The sequence below is a fragment of the Nycticebus coucang genome, chromosome 16, assembly GCF_027406575.1.
Source record: "Nycticebus coucang isolate mNycCou1 chromosome 16, mNycCou1.pri, whole genome shotgun sequence".
NCBI classification, from domain to species: Eukaryota; Metazoa; Chordata; class Mammalia; order Primates; family Lorisidae; genus Nycticebus; species Nycticebus coucang.
In genome coordinates, this window is record NC_069795.1 from 42969590 (window position 1) to 42985612 (window position 16023).

Genomic DNA, 16023 nt, shown 5'->3' on the forward strand with positions numbered 1-16023 from the left:
GGTGCCTGGAACAACACCCAGCTAGTTTTTCTATTTTTAGTAGAGAAGAGGTCTCATTCTTGCTCAGGTTTGTCTGAAACTTCTGAGGTCAGGTGATCCACCCACCTCAGCCTCCCAATGTGCTAGGATTACAGACCTGAGTCACACTGCCTGGCCCAAATTAGGTATTTTCATTTCTATTTTACAGATAGGGTTTCTGGGGATTAGAAAATGATACCATAAAATAAGGGCCTCAGAAACAAAATTTCTTTCTTGCTTTCTCCACCCGCTGTCTCTCTCCCCTCATTGGTACCCTAAGAAAGCCCTAGAAAATAAATTTTCTCTTTCTCAAGGCAGTTTATAGAAACTAGAGCCCTGGCTCCGTGCCTGTGGCTCAAGTGGCTAAGGTGCCAGCCACATACACCTGAGTTGGAGGGTTTGATTCCAGCCTGGGCCTGCCAAACAACAATGATGGCTGCAACCAAAAAATAGCCAGGCGTTGTGGCGGGCTCCTATACCCCCAGCTACTTGGGAGGTGGAGGCAGGAGAATCGCTTGAGCCCAGGAGTTGGAGGTTGCTGTGAGCTGTGATGCCACAGCACTCTACCCAGGGGGACAGCTTGAGACTCTGTCTCAAAGAAAAAAAAAAAAAAGAAACTAGAGCCTCCTTTCCTTAAAGCGGCCAGAAATTAGAGCCCCCTTTCCTGAAAGCCGCCATAAAACCTAAAAATTTACTCTTTCCCCCTTTTGTGTAAGGAGCTAGCCATAAGAAAATTCCCTGACATGTCCTGTTTGATAGTAGGTCATAAGACTTCCATTCTGGAAAGGGTCCTGCCCCTTAATTAGGTCTATCTTATCCCCAAATCATTATTTCCCCCCAAATACAATGGAATTCTCAGTGCTTTCCTTCATTTTACCAAGATTTGAAAGTATGTATTTAAGTAGAAAGTGAATGGACACAGTTTCCTAAATATTGTGCATGTACTTTTTTTTTTCACAACAGGACAGTTCATACCTCATTTAAAAAATAAAGTATTACAGAATAGTCAGTGGACCCAATCTTCATCTTGCAGAAACCAAGTATCCAGCAATTTATGTATTTAAAAATCCTGAAATATGCTTCAAGATGTTAACACTGATTATCTTTATGTGGTGAGGGTGAGATCTAGATCTCAACCTTTTCATCCTGTTCCTTTTCACTGTTTTTCACTTTTTTTTACACTGAACATATATTTCTTTTGTAATCATATCCCACGCAACAATATCACACAATTTCAGTTCACATATTATGTAACATTGGTAAACATTATAGAGATTAAACGCTCACTTTTATATGAACTATTGAGAAAATGTAGCAAATGAGTTTCTCCCTTGTCCTTAACTTAGAATAATTGCCCCAGTATATTGTTCATGTAGTTGGGCAGCCAGACTGCCACAATTCCAGAGGATCCCCATCCCTGCTGCAAGTAAACTCCTCCCAAACAGAAATAAAAAACCATGTACAAGACATGAAATCTCTGAATCTCAGTTAGGGATATTAGAGATAGACAAGGAGTAGCACCCTTGGCTGGCAACACATTTTGTACGGGTATAACGATAGTATTGCGGGAGATCTATCCCAGATCCCCAGCTTATCTCTGGACGCTTGGGTTGCTTAGTTACAAGAACTCTCCTACCCGGAGCTCCGCCTCTTTCATCTAGGCCCCTCCGCTTTCCCCTTCCCACCTCTCGAGCAGGGGCGGGGAACCGCGCTCCTTCAGCCACTCTGAAGCCCCCGCTGCGGGCCCTCAATCGATGATTGGAGAAGTGTCATGAGGGCGGGGTTTGAGGGAGGGCCTTCCGCGCCTGGGAGCAACGTCAGCACGTCGACGCGGGGGTTTTCTGTGCTTCGGTCCCGCTAACTCTGCCCCGGTGTAGCTGAACCTCTGGCCCCGCGGTGCCTGGGCTGCGAGCGCGGTCGTTGTCCGCTCGCGGGCCAGCGCGGTTAGCAGGGTTTAGTGTTCCGACCGGCCTCCTTCACGTCCCTCCCGGCTTTTTCTACGGGCCTTTCCTTAGGGGCGCGTCGGAGAGGCGGAGGCCCCCGGACACGGCCGGAGGAAGTTAGGGGCCCACCCCTCTCTGGGCTCGGATGGGAGGTGGCGGGGGGAGCGACCTGGGATGTTCAGTCTGATGGCCAACTGTTGTAGCTGGTTCAAGCGGTGGCGGGAGCCCGTCAGGTAGGCTGGAGCTGGCCGTCCCGGCGCAGTCCTAGGGGATGGGGGACAGCTGCACCCCAGGGGCCGGGCGGGGTGCTACCCCTTCTCTTTGCGTCTGGGCAAGTCTATCCCAGGTCTCGCGGGATGCTTTTGTTTTTAGTTTGACTTGTCCCAGGAGGGAGAGATTAAAGGATGTAGCCTTTTTGGTTGCATTTACGTTCTGACTAACAATGCTTATATCCTTTAATGTTTTAAATAGGTTTAAGTTTCTTAAAAAGTTTGTGTGTGTGGAATTGGAAGCCATCCGTTGTGTGTTTTTCTGCAGAATCTTTTGTAATGGAAGTCCTTTTTAAAGAGGGACATGGATTATGGTTTTCATAATATCCACACACCCTATTCCAACTCACACCCCCACACTCTCCCACACAGTTTTGTTTGAGGACTTGGACTTGACATCTGGCTCCTCTACTTTGTAATTATGTGACTCAACCATTTTTTGCCCCCACCTTTCTCATATATTAAATGAGGGCGATAACATCTGTGCCTTAGAAGTGTTGTATTCAATGAGAATAAGTGATGGATAATCTTTTAACTGTAAGGTAGCTTTAATTTTTGTGTCTCTAGTAAAACCTTTTAGTTGCGAAGGCTGTCTTTTTTAACATTACACTTTGAAATGCTAGACATTATATGCCTTTTACTTGATAACCATTCAACAAATATTTAAGAAAATATGATGTGCCAGGCACTGTGTTAGGGAATCAGTGAAAATAAAGCTTTTGAAACCGAAAGCTCCAACCCATAGAGATTTTTAGTTTGTTATTCTTTATGAATAATGTTGACTTTACATAGTTTTAGTCTGGAATTACGTCAAAGGTAAAATGTAGCAAAAATAATTTGTTTAAATTGTTAACATTTCAACCACAGTATTTGCTGTAAGGATGAACTGATTTTAAAAGAATGATTCTGAAAAGCTTCCCTTACAAATGATAAGGAAAAAAATACATGTTTATGTTTGGAAAAGAAATTTGATTTAAATTAAACTTGAAATTCTTTCCCTATTATTAACTCTTACTGGATTTGAATGTCTTAAATGTAAGTGATATGATCCACTCTAAGAATGTTTTTTGGTCTATGGACTCTGCTTTATTTGTTTCAATTTTTGATCTGGTCAGACTGCGGAGTCTCTGTAAATGAGTTTTGTTCCTAATAGTTGCCGCCTCCTGTTTTTTTCTATCTTCTTTTAAGAAATTTATTTATTTTTCATGAGGGTGTTATATTTTGTGTCCTTTTAAGTGAAAACAATCAAAAAGAGCCTGTAATCCATAGAGGGAGTTTTCTTTTTTTTTCAGTATCAACTAGCAGATTTTTTTTTCCTTTTATTAAGTCATATACACATACATCATTAATACATTTATGCATTTGTGGGGTACAAGGTATTGATTTTTTTTTTTTATTGTTGGGGATTCATTGAGGGTACAATAAGCCAGGTTACACTGATTGCAATTGTCAGGTAAAGTCCCCCTTGCAATCATGTCCTGCCCCCATAAAGTGTGACACACACCAAGGCCCCACCCCCTCCCTCCATCCCTCTTTCTGCTTCCCCCCCCATAACCTTAATTGTCATTAATTGTCCTCATATCAAAATTGAGTACATAGGATTCATGCTTCTCCATTCTTGTGATGTTTACTAAGAATAATGTCTTCCACGTCCATCCAGGTTAATACGAAGGATGTAAAGTCTCCATTTTTTTTAATGGCTGAATAGTATTCCATGGTATACATATACCACAGCTTGTTAATCCATTCCTGGGTTGGTGGGCATTTAGGCTGTTTCCACATTTTGGTGATTGTAAATTGAGCTGCAATAAACAGTCTAGTACTGTGTCCTTATGATAAAAGTGTCCTTATGATAAAGTGTCCTTATGATAAAAGGATTTTTTTCCTTCTGGGTGGATGCCCAGTAATGGGATTGCAGGATCAAATGGGAGGTCTAGCTTGAGTGCTTTGAAGTTTCTCCATACTTCCTTCCAGAAAGGTTGTACTAGTTCGCAGTCCCACCAGCAGTATAAAAATGTTCCCTTCTCTCCATATCCACGCCAGCATCTGCAGTTTTGAGATTTTGTGATGTGGGCCATTCTCACTGGGGTTAGATGATATCTCAGGGTTGTTTTGATTTGCATTTCTCTAATATATAGAGATGATGAACATTTTTTCATGTGTTTGTTAGCCATTCGTCTGTCATCTTTAGAGAAAGTTCTATTCATGTCTCTTGCCCACTGATATATGGGATTGTTGGCTTTTTTCATGTGGATTAATTTGAGTTCTCTATAGATCCTAGTTATCAAGCTTTTGTCTGATTGAAAATATGCAAATCTCCTTTCCCATTGTGTAGGTTGTCTCTTTGGTTTGGTTATTGTCTTCTTAGCTGTACAGAAGCTTTTCAGTTTAATGAAGTCCCATTTGTTTATTTTTGTTGTTGTTGCAATTGCCATGACAGTCTTCTTCATAAAGTCTTTCCCCAGGCCAATATCTTCCAGTGTTTTTCCTATGCTTGCTTTGAGGATTTTTATTGTTTCATGCCTTAAATTTAAGTCCTTTATCCATCTTGAATCAATTTTTGTGAGCGGGGAAAGGTGTGGGTCCAGTTTCACTCTTTTACATGTAGACATCCAGTTCTCCCAACACCATTTATTGAATAGGGAGTCTTTCCCCCAAGGTATGTTCTTGTTTGGTTTATCGAAGATGAGGTGGTTGTAAGATGTTAGTTTCATTTCTTGGTTTTCAATTCGATTCCAAGTGTCTATGTCTCTGTTTTTGTGCCAGTACCATGCTGTCTTGACCACTATGGCTCTGTATTACAGACTAAAATCTGGTATGCTGATGCCCCCAGCTTTATTTTTATTACTAAGAACTGCCTTAGCTATACGGGTTTTTTTCCGGTTCCATACAAAACGCAGAATCATTTTTTCCAAATCTTGAAAGTACGATGTTGGTATTTTGATAGGAATGGCATTGAATAGGTAGATTGCTTTGGGAAGTATAGACATTTTAACAATGTTGATTCTTCCCATCCATGAGCATGGTATGTTCTTCCATTTGTTAATATCCTCTGCTATTTCCTTTCTGAGGATTTCATAATTTTCTTTATAGAGGTCCTTCACCTCCTTCATTAGGTATATTCCTAGGTATTTCATTTTCTTTGAAACTATGGTGAAGGGAGTTGTGTCCTTAATTAGCTTCTCATCTTGACTGTTATTGGTGTATACAAAGGCTACTGACTTGTGGACATTGATTTTATATCCTGAAACATTACTGTATTTTTTTTTTTTTTTGATGACCATAGAGGGAGTTTTCAATTGAATTTGTCACTTTTAGTCTTTGCTTTTTTTTTTTTAAGAAGCTTTTGTATAATCTGGGATGATTTATTTAAGAAAAGACAGAGTTCAGAAAAAGGAGAATGTACTGTTTTCCAAGTAGAACAGATCATTGAATTTTATCAATAATGCAGTATTAAAATTTAGCCCTATCACTCAGAGCATATTTTTTTCTAGTAGGATAGCAGCAAATTACATGTGACTGTTGAGCTTTTGGAATGTTACTGAATTGAGATGCTGTGTGTGATGTATATGGTGGAGTTTGAAGATTTATTGTGCAAAAAGTCTTTATCAGTCTTTTTAGAGTTTGATTGCATGTTGAAGTATTAACTTTTGCATATATTGGGCTAAATAAAATATAATATTAAAATTAATTTCATCTAGTTTTTGTTTTGACTTTGTAAAATGTGATTTCTAGATAAATTAATCTTATATGTGGCATGCGTTATATTTATGTTGCACCTCGGTGATCTGGATCATAGCTTAATATAAAGGACATAGGTAAATATCTCTCAGTTGGTTAGAACCAACTGTCAAAGGATTTGCAAACAAGTTTAATTATTCCCATCTTTTAAGTACCCTTGTTCAATGCCTGAATAAATATTTACTAAATATTGTATGTAATTTTTTATCCCCTAGCAATAATCATACTTACGTAATACTATTAGCAAGTAATTCCATTTATTTTCTTGAGATAAATGAGAGATTGTCAAACTACTTTTCAGAACAAAATTTTGTGCACTTCTGATGTTCTATGTTTTTTCAAGAGAAATTGCCTAGTTGAGTGTTGTTGTATGTATGTATATATTTTCTGTAGAATTTTTAAAGTTTTAGACTATGGTATCACTTACTGAGATTCTTCATTTTTTTTTTTTTTCTTTGAGACGGAGTTTTACTCTGTCACATGGACTAAATTGCCGTGGCCTTAGCCTAGCTCACAGCAGCGTCAAACTCCTGGGCTCAGGCAATTGTCCTTCCTCAGCTTCCCAAATAGTTGGAACTATAGGCATGTACCACTATGCCTGGCTGATTTTTTCTATTTTTAGTAGAAACAAGGTCTCACTCTTGCTGAGGCTGGTCTCAAATTCCTGAACTCAAATGATCGTCTTGGCCACCCAGAGTACTAGGATTACAGGTGTGAGCCAGCATACCCAACTTCTCTTCATCTTCTTATGAAGATGTCTTTGTAAATATGAGAAGTGTATATGTAAAACAGAAGATTATGATTAATATATTGTGTTCTGAAATTGCTGATTTATCTAATATATTCTATATACTTTGCCTTTACTCACCTCTCCTCAATTACATGCTCTTCCCCTCAGCATATTATTCTAGAGATTGGGATCAGGGATTGAGTTTATGAGATAAGGGGGTTAAGGTGGGAGTCAGAGATCAGGTATTAAGGCATCTACGCCAGGAGCCAGGACCAGGATGCCAGGCAGTTCAGGAACCCAGCCAATGTTTGACCATACCTGCTGTTGCTAACTGCAAGTCAGAACCTGAACCTAGGCTTTCCAGCTATGTAAATTAATGCTGAATAGACTACAATGCTAGTCTCGCAGAAGAGTAGCATATTCCAATAGAAGCAGTGCAGTATGGTTTGTTTGTTTCTTTTAACTTTTTGAGAGCCTAGCACAACGATCAAAACTAAGAAATTAACCTTTGTGCAGTAGTATTAACTAAATTACAGTCTTTATTCTGAGTTCACCAGTTTTTTGACTAATGTCCTTTATGTTCTGAACTCAGTGAAGATCCCACTTGGGTTACTATCCCTCTGTGAAGATCCCACTTGCGTTACTATCCCTCTAGTTTACTGCAGTCTGTGACAGTTCCTCAGTCTTTCCCTCTCTTTCTTAACCTTGAAAATTTGATAAATATTGACCAGTTGTTTTGTAAAATGTCCCTCAGTGTATTTGTCTGATATTTTCTCTTAATTTGACTCAGGTCGTGCATTATTGACAAAGTAGAATGTCACAGAGGCGATGCATCATCCTTCACAGCACGTCATACCAAGGGTGCATAATGTCATTATATCTGTTTAGTGGCAGTTGCCACCTTTTCTTCTCCCTTCACCTAAGGCTTTGCAGTTGGTAATGTTAGTGATGTTTACCTTGATTAACTTGGTTAAGGTGTTGTCTGACAGATTTCTCAATATAGTATTTGAGTTAAATAGATTTGGGTCTAAATTCTAGGAATTTTGGCACTTGTCCCTCTGAAAAGTGTTGGCAATTTCTGCCTTGCGGTGTTTTGAAAGAGGAAATTTATGCAAGTACTTGATGTTTGGAATCTAATAGTCACTATAAGTAAATAATGCCCCTGATCCTAGGGGACAAATATGAGCTAGTAAATCACCATCCTCAATTCACATTTTATGCTTTATACGTATAGATACTCTTCTCTTTTCCTGTTTTAGTGAAAGAAAGGTTAATGTTCTTTTTCAAGGATAATTCTGTTTTTTTTTTTTTTTTTTTGAGACAGAGTCTCACTTTGTCACCCTGCCTGTGTAGAGTGCCGTGGTGGTATAACTCACAGCAACCTCAAACTCTTGGGCTCAAGCGATCCTCTTTCCTCAGCCTCCCAAAGTGCTAGAATTAAAGGTGTGAGCCACTGCACCTGACAAGGCTAATTCTTATACTTGTGCTCTGTATTCTGTTTTCTTCTTTGAGTTGTTCAGCCTTTATCTAATTTTAGAGTATAATATTCAATATATATTTGAAGCTAGATAACAGAGAGAGAACTTCTGAGTTATAAGAATAACCTCAAACTTTTATCTGAAAATGTATTAGTCAGTTTTACTATTGAAAATGCAAAATCTCTATCCTTTTTCTCTTGTATTTTTTCACTACAATATGTACATGCTCAAGACTTTCTTAACTAAATAAACCAAATTAATGTATTAGTTTCCTATTGCTGCTGTCACACATTATCACAAACTTAGTGACTTCAAACAACACAAATTTATTATCCTAAACTGAGGTCAGATAGGATTGCATACCTTCTGGATACTGAAGGGGACGATCCTTTTTTTTTTTTTTGTCCTTTCCACCTTCTAGAGGCTGCCTGCATTCCTTGGTTCATAGTCCCTGTCCTCCATCTTCAAACTCAACAGCATAGCATCTGCTTTTTCCTCCTGCTTCCTTCTTCTAGGAACTGCTGATTACATGGAGCCCCTTTGGGTAACTCAGGATAAGCTCTCCATCTCAAAATCTTTCATTACATGTACAGAATTCCCTTTGCCATGTAAGGTAACATTCACACATTCCAGGGAATAGTATGTGGACATTTTGGGGACCATTTTTCTGTCTATTATACTAAACAGCCTTCTGTCCTTGCAGTTGCCACCTTTTCTTCTCCCTTCACCTAAGGCTTTGCAGATACTGGCACTATCTCAACTTCATCCTTTTTGTTTACCCTTTAACTCTTTGTGTTAGAAGATGTATGCCCTGACCCTTTAGAAATTGTCCTTGTTAAAAACTAAGGAATTGTGATGGTTAGAGTTCATAAAATAATCGCTTAAAAAAAAAGACAGACATAAAAACTAGCTAAGAGTTCAGTTCCTTAAAACTGAAGTCAGACTGTTCTTTTCTTGGTCAATTCCCCAAATTAGCTAGGATTGGAACACTTTACAATTTGTACCTAAAGAATTTAGGTTAAACTCACTTGCTAATAGCAGTCCTACTTACTGACCAACTTTCCAGCTTTTTGACCAGGACAGTTGTAAATTAGAGAAAATATCTTTATGCTCTGCATCTAATCCAAGAAGACTCTCTTAAAAGCATTTAGGTCATAATTAAAATTATTTTCATTTTTTCCATAAAATGAGCGTTATGATTGCACACTCCTTCTGTTGTCTAAATTTATGTGAGGTACAGCTTGCTTAAAATACATACATATGTAAAGTTATATTTTCTTAGAAACATGGATGTTTGCAAGCATTGCTTTCAAAGAGATTATTTCTGTGTATTCTCCCTGTTTTACAATGTTTTCATGAAGACTGTGCTGTATCAGAGGCTTCTGATTATCAAAGTGATAACCAATTTTAACTGCCTGTGTGTACCAGTTTTGCGAACTAATTTCAAAAAACACAAACTATGAATAAAATGGAGTTTGCAAACAAAATACCATTAAAAAAAAAAAGAAAAAAAAGAAATTGTCCTTGTTATAACAGATGCTAATTTGACACTCTCTTCTTGAAATTCTCTGATTTCTTTTTTTTTATTTTATTTTTTATTGTGAAAGGATAATATAGAATTAACCTGCTGGACTTGGTGTAGATGACCCCATTTTTGTTGGAAACATCTAAAGCATTACAATTGGGAGTCAATGGAACATATGCTGCCTTCTCTTCATTACATCTGATCAAGGTTCTGACCTTGGCCAAATCAGTTATCATAGAGCTTTTTCATAGCCTGTTGGATCTGTTGATCTGATGCTTGTTGGCTTTGATGTCCATAGTGGACACTAGTGCGTTATTGTTTCTATGTTCTTCATGGCAGACTCAGTAGTAGGGGGAACTTGATGATGGCATAGGGGTCAAGCTTGTTTCTCCTGGGGCACTCCTCCAAGGATATGTGTATTTGGGCTGCCTCTGGAGCTTCCATGCCTTTGGCTGCTGGAAGGTGAGTGGCATACAGATCTTTTGTTTGTGGCTCTGGACACATTCAGCACTGTCTTCTTGGCCTGTGCAAAGGCTTTGCCTTTGGAAGGGGCAGGAGCTTCCTTCTTCCCCTTGGAGACAATCTTATGAAAAGCAATTTCTTTTCTGAAATTTTTTTCTTTATTAGGTGCTTCCTTTTCTTTCTCTTTTTGCCTGTAGGCCTTTATTTATGTATCTTCTAAGTTTTTCCCAGGATTTGGTCTTCAGTCTTCCTTTTTTTTGAGACAGAGTTTTGCTCTGTTATCTGGGTCAGAGTGCAGCAGTATCATCATAGCTTGCTGCAACCTCAAACTCCTGAGTCCAAACAATCCTCCTACCTCAGCTTCCTGAGTAACTGGGACCACAGATGCATGCCATCATGCCTGGCTGATTTCCTCCCCACCTTTTTTTTTTGTAGAGATGGGGGTCTTGTCCTTCCTCAGGTTGGTCTCCATCTTTTGATCCCAAGCTGTCCTCCTGCCTTGGCTTCCCAAAGTTTTAGGATTACAGACATAAGCAACCTACCACACCTAGCCAAACTTCTTTTTTTCTTCAACATATTCTCCCTGTATGATAAGTCTCATGTTTCATTGGCATGTTAGCAACCACTTGCATATTTACTCGCAAATACATATCCACTCATTTACCATTTCAAGATTTACATATCTAATTGCCATAAAATCATCAGGCTTGGCATATCCAGCATTGATCTTATATTCTCTCATTTCCATGCCACACATTGCTGTTGTTTCTCCTGTATTATTGGTGAATTGGTTTTGCCTTCCTGTTACCCACATCAGAAGCTAGGGATAGTCCTGGACCACTCTGTTCTTTGTTCTCTCACGTTGCCGGGTCCTTTGGTTTCTACTTACTTACTACCTCTTCTTCCACTGTTTCCTCCTTGGAGTATTCATTGTCTCTGTTTTAGATCAAGTTTCTGTCATTTCTCTCCTAGATTTCTTTTACAGATCTTCTACTCTTCTCCCCCACTTAATTCTTCATACTGCTATTAGTGGTCTTTATAACGGTGCAGTTGACTTTAAATTGTAAATATTTCCTGATTGCCTTGGGGACAGTATTTAAACTTCTTATGTAATACTCATGATTTGGCTTGAGCCTGACCTAATGGACTCTTCACAGCCATTTTTTTCTCTCCCTGTCTGACCAGAATTGGGGTACCTAAATTCTCCAGTCCTTCCTTCCTACTCGGGATGCCCTTTTCTTCTTTTAGGTGCTCCCAATTAGACATCAAATCTGAGGTGTGAGAGTCTCTCCTGCAGGAAATTTTCTTTGAATTCCCAGCTACATTCTTTACCCATTCTTTGTGTTTCCTTAGCACACCCTGTATTTGGGGCCACATGTCCATGTGTTGTAATTAAATGTTTATTCAACTCTTGACTAGTCCCTGAGGATGTCTCCAGGACAGAAGGTGTTGCTATGTAAACACCATTTAAAAGTAATGTATGTTTATTGTTATTTTAAGGTAAGATGTATTTATTGTAGAACATTGAAAACAGTTAAGGAAAAACAAAATTTAAACCACCCACAGTCTCACCCCCAGAGCCATCCCAACCAAATTCCGTTAGTATTTTGCAGTAGGAACTCTTACATACATGTACATTTTTAAACAATGATGAAATAACAGAGTGCTTGTTATCAATGATAACAATGATGAGATAACTTCTTTTTATTAATTTTGTTTGTTTTAACATATCATTGTTTCAGCAACATTACACATTTTTTAACATTTTTTTTTTAATTTTAAAGACAGGGTCTCATTTTGTTGCCCTGGGAGGACAACATTTTAAGCATCATTTTAGCATCATTTTAAGCTCACTGAAACCTCAGATTCCTGGGCTCAAATGATCCTTCTGCCTCAGCCTTCCAAAGTAGCTGGGCATCATGACACCCAGCTAACTTTTCTATTTTTAGTAGAGGCTGATTCTCACTCTTGCTCAGGCTGGTCTCGAACTCCTGGGTTCAAGCAGTCCTCCTGCCTCAGCCTCCCACAATGCTAGGATTACAAGTGTGACCCACTGTGCCTGGTATTCAGTGTGTTTAAACATTTTCACTACTATCAGTAACACTTTAGTGAGCATCCTTATATAAATATATTTAGAAATGGAATTCTAGTCAAATGGTATTGTAAACTAAAATAAAATCTTAAGGCTTCCTGCCCAGAGGCTGAATGACTGGACACCCTCTTGGCCAAACGGATCCCCTAAAAACTGAGTTTCTAGCCAGGAGAAAGGAGATCAAACAAGCTTCATCATGTCCTCCTGCACTCTTAGAGATGTTTCTTTGTAAATCATTAACAGGCCTAAGACTGTGCAACACACACCTGCAGGTCCTCAATATACACCAGAAACCATATGGAGTCTGGGCATACCTGTAGTTTGTCTTTGATTAACAGACCCTTATCTTAACTCAGCATTCCTTTTCACTGACTCCTGGTCTAGAGGTCTAGACAAAGCCTGACTCTCTCAGCCAATTGTCAGCTAAAAAATCTTCAAACCCACCTATAACCTGTAAGCCCACACTTTGAGGTATCCTACCTTTTTGGGCCAAAACAATGTATGCCTTCCACTTATCAATTTATGACTTTACCTGTAATTCCTGTCTCCCAGAAATGTATAAAACCAAATTGTAACCCCACACCGCAAGTTCACTTTCTCACCCTGGGTCATGGTCTTCAAATTTGGCTAAGAATAAACTTCTTTAAATTATTTTACAGAGTGTGGATTATGACTGCTTTTCTGTTGACACAGTATGAAAACATTTAAGGTGTTTGGTATTGTTAAAATAACTAATTGGGGGCCATTAGGCTTAGAAAGCTTCAGCTATATGACCAAACCAAAACTCAACTCAGTGTAAACAGTAAAAGGAAACTTAAGCTTAACCAATCAGAAACTTCCATCTAACACTAACTACAGACTTTTATCAATCAAAAACAGCCAACTAACCTCTCACTAGGGACATTCCACTTTAACCAATCAAATATTTTCATTGTCTTGCTTGTGTGAAGACCCGCTAAAAGTTTTCCTTTGATCTTCCTTGGTGGGGCACTATACTGTATCTGATGTGGTGCTAACCCCATTCATGAATTAATAACCAAATAAATTCTTTAAACTTTTAATGTGCCTGAGTTTACTTTTGAATGATATATGAGTATATTGCCAAATTGCTGTTTGGAAAGTCTTTAAGAAAAACTGGTTTTTACTCCAACTGGCAGTGTACAAGAGTGCCTTTTTCACTTAAAAAATAAAGAGTCATCATTTTTTATTGCCACACTATATGGGAAACTGTTTTTTGTTTTTTTTTTTTCCATTTCTGTTTTCTTGATAACTGGGGAGATAGTTTTTCCCTTTGTAATTTTTCTGTTGTAACAGGTATATCTTCTTACTAGATTTTTTCAAAAGCAATTTTTAAGTGTGGATGGTAGTAAACATTTCTTTTTAGTACAGTTGATCCTTGAACAACTCTGGGCTTAGGGCCACCAACCCCCTGTGCAGTCAGAAACCCAGGTATAACTTTTGACCCCTCCAAAACTTAACTACTGTTGACCAGAACACTTATCAATAACATAAAACAGTTGACTAGGACATATTAACAGGAAGTAGATCATTGTAAAGGAATTCCTCCTAGTTGTCTTCAAGTTGAGTAGGCAGAGGAGGAAGAAGATGGGTTGGTTTTGCTGTCTCTGGAGTGGCAAAGGCAGAAGTGGAGGAAATGGAAGGGGAGGCCGCAGAAGCAGGAGAGGCAGGTACACTGTGACTTCTATTGAAAAAAATCTGTACATTCAAACCTGTGTTTTTCAAAGGTTAGCTATGTATTGTTGCAAGTACTTCCATTTGTTGTATTTTTTAATTTTTGTGGTTTTTGAAGAATAGATATTTAAACATTTTAAATTCAAATATATTATGCATTGTAATGTGTAGAAAGTTTCAAGATTATATTTACCTATACTTTTTTCCTAGTACTCTTATATTTTAATTTTTAACATTTAAATTTTTAAGCTTTTGTCACGTATTTTGTTTATATGGAGCCACCTTCATCCTGAGTACAAACACAGGTCTGTCAAGTTAGGATGCTTAGTAAATATCTGCACCCTGTAGCAGGTCCTCACCTGCTATGTGTTGTCATCTGTGAACTTTGACCTCCTGTTATTTATACCAAGTAGCATCTAGTGATGAAATAGTGACAAGAGTTGAAAGATGGCTTCCATGATTTTTTTTCCATTTTTTAACTTCTTTAACTTCATAGTATATTTATTAGAATAAGAGATTATTAGATCATGATTTTTTTTTTTTTTTTTAACAAGAATCAGAAGACAGGATTTTAGAAGGGGTGTAATCTTTCCTGGGCTATGAAGAAATTTGTGCATTCTGCACTATCTCTGAGCATGATTTCAGGAATGGACCACCTAAGAGAAGGAGAAAATTAAAACCAATTTAAATTAAAGAATTTTGGCAATAAGAGTTATATTATAATTTAAAATAAAAGTATGGGCTGGATGTAGTGGCTCATGCCTATGATCGTAGCACTTTTGGAGGCCAAAGTGTGGAGATCCTTTGAGCTCTGGAGTTCGAGACCAGCTTGCTTAAGAGCAATGAGTTAGCCAGTCATTGTGGCAAGTGCTTATAGTCTCAGCTACTCGAGAGCCTGAGGCAGGAGAATCACTTGAACACTGGAGTCTGAGATTGCTGTGAGCTGGACTGATGGCATGGCACTCCGGCCTGGGCAACAGAGAGAAACTCTATCTTAAAACAAAATGGTTTTATTGTTATTTAAACAAAAAGAAAAATATATTAAATACTTATGTGCCTGCCACCTAGGTTTTACAAATATTAGCCTTTAGTCATCACCTTTCAATTGTGTTTTTTAAATTAGTAGGTAACAAATCCTTCAAGCTTCCTTTACTCTTATTTTTTTCCTCCCGTTCTTCTTCAGAGGTAACTGCTATCTGGAACTAATTTCTTGCCCATCTATTTTTCAACATCAAAATTCACCCTATCAAAGGTTTATTGCAAATTTATTAGCAAATCTTTGTTCACTGTGGCCAAATGTAAGAGAAGAGACTAAGACGTGACAACGAGTAACGTGGATCCACACTTTCTGCATTGTCAGGGTGGTATCTAGTAAAAATACTATGACCCTATATACCATCTTTGCTGTGAACCTTTTTCCTTGCAAGGAATGGTTAGCTCCATAACACCACCTTTCTTGGTCTAAATAACTGTAACTGTAAATCTTAACCATTTATAGAAATTGCTGAGATCATTCTTTTCTCATTAAGCTGTACATACAGATTAGCAAGGATTATCTTATGTGCTGTATGCTGAACTGGGATATCTTGTATTTCTTTTTATCTCCTTAGTGCTTCTTGTTTATGCATAGTAAGAATTGTAGAATTTTAGGATAGAAAGGGACCAAGAGACATTCTACCCACTTATATTTGGAGATGACAAAACTGACACTAACAATTTGACTTGAACAAGGCTTCAAAGCTAGGTTATGACCCCAAATTTAGTCTTCTCATTTATTCATGCTTAATAAATTAGATAGTGATTTTGATGTAATATTATATGTGGTTCTACAATCCAAATTAAAATGTCAGAAATGAATTTACTTGTACAATAAAATCAAACCAATTTTTTTGGTAAATCTTTTCATCTTGTCAATTTTTTTGTGGGAATTTTTTTTTCATTCCCTTTCACATATTATAAGACATCATCCCCGAAACCCTTTTCATATATGTTACTTTTAGAATTTATATGTTTATATGTTAAAATTTAGAACTTGTACTGTGTAGTTTTAAATATTTTAGGTGATAGTCTTGA

The 16023-nt window shown here is 38.0% G+C and overlaps 1 protein-coding gene across 5 annotated transcripts in view; it reads left to right on the top strand.

Annotated features, from left to right (window-relative positions):
- The first annotated feature begins 1854 nt into the window (after window positions 1-1854).
- Window positions 1855-16023, top strand: part of ARL13B (ADP ribosylation factor like GTPase 13B) — a 94961-nt gene continuing 80792 nt past the window's right edge. For all 5 annotated transcript variants that reach the window (XM_053565640.1, XM_053565642.1, XM_053565641.1 and 2 more), the window contains exon 1: window positions 1855-2194. In XM_053565640.1, the coding sequence (XP_053421615.1) occupies window positions 2136-2194 (59 nt within the window). In that variant the 5' untranslated portion in view covers window positions 1855-2135. The remainder of the gene's footprint in view (window positions 2195-16023) is intronic.